Source organism: Vigna unguiculata, chromosome 3 (genome assembly GCF_004118075.2).
Source record: "Vigna unguiculata cultivar IT97K-499-35 chromosome 3, ASM411807v1, whole genome shotgun sequence".
In the NCBI taxonomy this organism is placed as follows: domain Eukaryota; kingdom Viridiplantae; phylum Streptophyta; class Magnoliopsida; order Fabales; family Fabaceae; genus Vigna; species Vigna unguiculata.
In genome coordinates, this window is record NC_040281.1 from 24,413,785 (window position 1) to 24,416,975 (window position 3,191).

Genomic DNA, 3,191 nt, shown 5'->3' on the forward strand with positions numbered 1-3,191 from the left:
CATAACTAATTAAACACTTGTTAACCAAGACATTATATAAAATATTAGTCTATACAGAAATGTATCAAGTTTAAAGCTTATATCATATCATAACCTTAGTGTCAAATGAATTCTCAGGTATACTTTTTCATAAATAAAATTCTAATACTATCATGAATTTATAGAATTTTAAACTTTTAATGAATAAATTAAAGATGGAATAAAATAAATGATTAATAGATTTATTAACATTGTATAGAAAATTATAATATATCATTAATTATAAATTATTAAAATACCTCAATTAAAAATTAATTAGTTAATTGACTTGTGCATTTTTTTTTTGTCTATAAACATGTCAAAGTGAGTAAACTCGACTCACATGAGTTGGCTCACCACGAGCCGGGTTAAAAATGAATGAACCCAACTCGACTCATTTTATGGTGAGCCAAAAAGTTTGCAATTCAGCTCAACCCACCACGGGTTGGTAGGTTAAGTGGTTGACTCACCAACACACATAAAAAAATTATTTGTATTTATTTTTAAGTATTCAAATATTTAAATAATTTTTTAAACAATTCATGAGATGAAAATCACAATAAAATTAAGAACCAATGTTTTTATCATGCTCACCACCAATATATGATAAATTGTTTCTAAGAAAGTGTTCATATAGTCCAAGAAAAATGGCTAATATTACACATTTTATGTCATGCTATTCAATAAAACATTTAAACTATTCAAATATTATTAAGCAACATTCTAACATTTAAAAATATAAAATTGTGAACCTATATAATTAGAAATTAAAAAAACATTGTAAAAAAATGTTGGTGGGTTAAATGGGTCAATCCACCATCAACCCGGTTCGAACCCGTTTAATTTGTGAGTTAAGTGAGTCGAGTTGAGTTCAACCCACCTTTAAAAAAATTAAATTTTTCTTAACCTAACCTGACTTAAACCCGTGATAAATCGGATTGATTCACGGGTTGAAATCCATTTTCTTCAGTTAGTCTATAAAGATTAGTTGGAGTGAATGAGCTCTCAGTTTATGTGGACGCTGTTCGGTACTCATCTACTCAATACACTATCATAATTTATAACATACCTAACCTTCTTCTCTCGCCCAACTCGGTTTCTTCGCCTTCTTTCTGCCATGGATTCCACCTCTAGCGAAGTAGCCCTCGATTTATCACCCTTTCTCAAAATCTACAAAGACGGTCACGCCGAGAGGATTTCCGGGTGCGAAGTCGTGCCGCCGGGCGCCGATTCCGCAACAAATGTCATATCCAATGACGTTGTAATCTCAAAAGACGACGACGTATCAGCCAGGATCTTCACTCCCAAACTAAGCGATCAAAGCGAAAAGCTTCCCCTCCTCGTCTACTTCCACGGTGGAGGGTTCTGCATAGAAACACCATTCTCTCCTCCTTACCACAAATTCCTCAACTCAGTTGTTTCCAAGGCCCACATCGTTGCCGTGTCTGTTCACTACCGAAGAGCCCCTGAACACCCCGTTCCCATTGCCTATGAAGATTCATGGACCTCGCTCCAATGGGTGGCCTCCCATTTGAACGGAAACGGCCCTGTGGAGTCCCTCAATCGCCACGCTGATTTCGGGAATGTGTTCTTCGCTGGGGACAGTGCGGGAGCAAACATCGCACACCACATGGCTCTACGGGTCGGGATCCACGGTCTTCCGGGTATCAACCTCCAAGGGATTGTGCTGGTGCATCCTTACTTTTGGGGCGCGGAGAGAATCGGTTCTGAGGTCCAAAAGCTGGACAAAGTTTCCGTGGTGGATGGTTTGTGGAGTTTCACTTGCCCTGCCTCTACAGGATCCGACGACCCGTTGCTGAACCCGGCTAAGGATCCGAATCTGGGGAAGCTGGCCTCGAAAAGAGTGCTGATTTGCGTTGCGGAGAACGATTTGCTGAAGGATCGAGGTTGGTATTACAAGGAGTTGGTGGAGAAGAGTGAGTGGCAAGGTGTTGCTGAGGTGATGGAGGCAAAAGGAGAAGATCACGTCTTTCATTTGTTCGATCCAGATTGTGACAGCGCTGTCTCCTTGCTCCATCGAATTGCTTCTTTCATCAACAACAGTTGATTAAAGTTTGCAGTTCTGAATTTGCAGCCATACTTGTTGCATCCTTGCTTTACTCGCAGTTGTCAGTTTTCCATTTTGTTTTATGTCATGGATGTCGTATTGTTCATCAATTCAGATGCTTAATTCAAAATTCTGCTCCTTCTTACATGAAAAAAATAAAAAATTAAATACTTTTTTTATCTAAGTGATTGTTGTAGATGGTCCTTATTTTTATAGAATGTTTAGAATGATCCTCATTCTTATTGAATGTTTAAAATTGTGCTCATTTTTGCAATTTGTATTTTATTTTGTCATTTTCTGTGACGCCGTTTAAGTCAATAACAGAACACTATAGGTGACACGATTTGATTTGTATTACGTTGCATTGGGATGTGTTACGTGTACTGTACATATGGTTCTGTTATTAACTTAAACGGCATCACAGAAAAAGACTACATAAAATACGAATTGACAAAATGAGAACCATTTTGCATATTCGGTAGAATTGAAAGATATTGTAAACATTCTGTCAAAATGATGACCGTCCGCAAATAAATGACAACGATATTTAAGACAAAAAAATTAATAAAAGAATGTTTTCAATTCAAACACGTTTATTCTTATTTTTGTAACTTTTTTCATTTATGGTTTATTAATGAAACCTTCGTTATCATATTTTTTTTTGAAATCGACGTATTGATTCGATTGATGATGACATAAATTATTCTTATGACTGAAGAAAACAGTGTTATTCAATATAATTATGCAATTTTTTTTAAATGAAATTATTAATCAAAATTAATTAACTTAAATAGTTTTATTGACATTGATTTTATTTTGTTCGTGACTGAATGGAGGTATTATTAAGTGGATAAGTGAATAAATTGATCAATTTAATATAATATTTTTATTTTATTTAATTGGGTTATTAGATTATTTTTTATATATATATAATCATGTTAGGCATGACATCTTACATGGGTAAATTTATTAACATAAAAAAATAGAAAATATGAGGATCAAAATCAAATCCATATAGAAAAAATACAATAAAAATTTCAAAAAACAAAATTCTGAAAGTAGGTAATTAATACCTATTATGAAAAAAGTTAAGAGAAATTCTACT

At 34.3% G+C, this 3,191-nt stretch overlaps 1 protein-coding gene across 1 annotated transcript; it reads left to right on the forward strand.

Annotated features, from left to right (window-relative positions):
- The first annotated feature begins 967 nt into the window (after positions 1-967).
- LOC114176454 (probable carboxylesterase 12) lies at positions 968-2,228 on the forward strand. Its single transcript, XM_028061500.1, has one exon. The coding sequence runs from the start codon at positions 1,136-1,138 to the stop codon at positions 2,084-2,086; it is 951 nt and encodes a 316-aa protein (XP_027917301.1). The 5' UTR covers positions 968-1,135; the 3' UTR covers positions 2,087-2,228.
- Positions 2,229-3,191: the final 963 nt, after the last annotated feature.

Excerpts from the sequence above, each read along its gene's own strand:
- LOC114176454 (XM_028061500.1), top strand. The coding sequence starts at position 1,136 with ATGGATTCCACCTCTAGCGAAGTAGCCCTCGATTTATCACCCTTTCTC.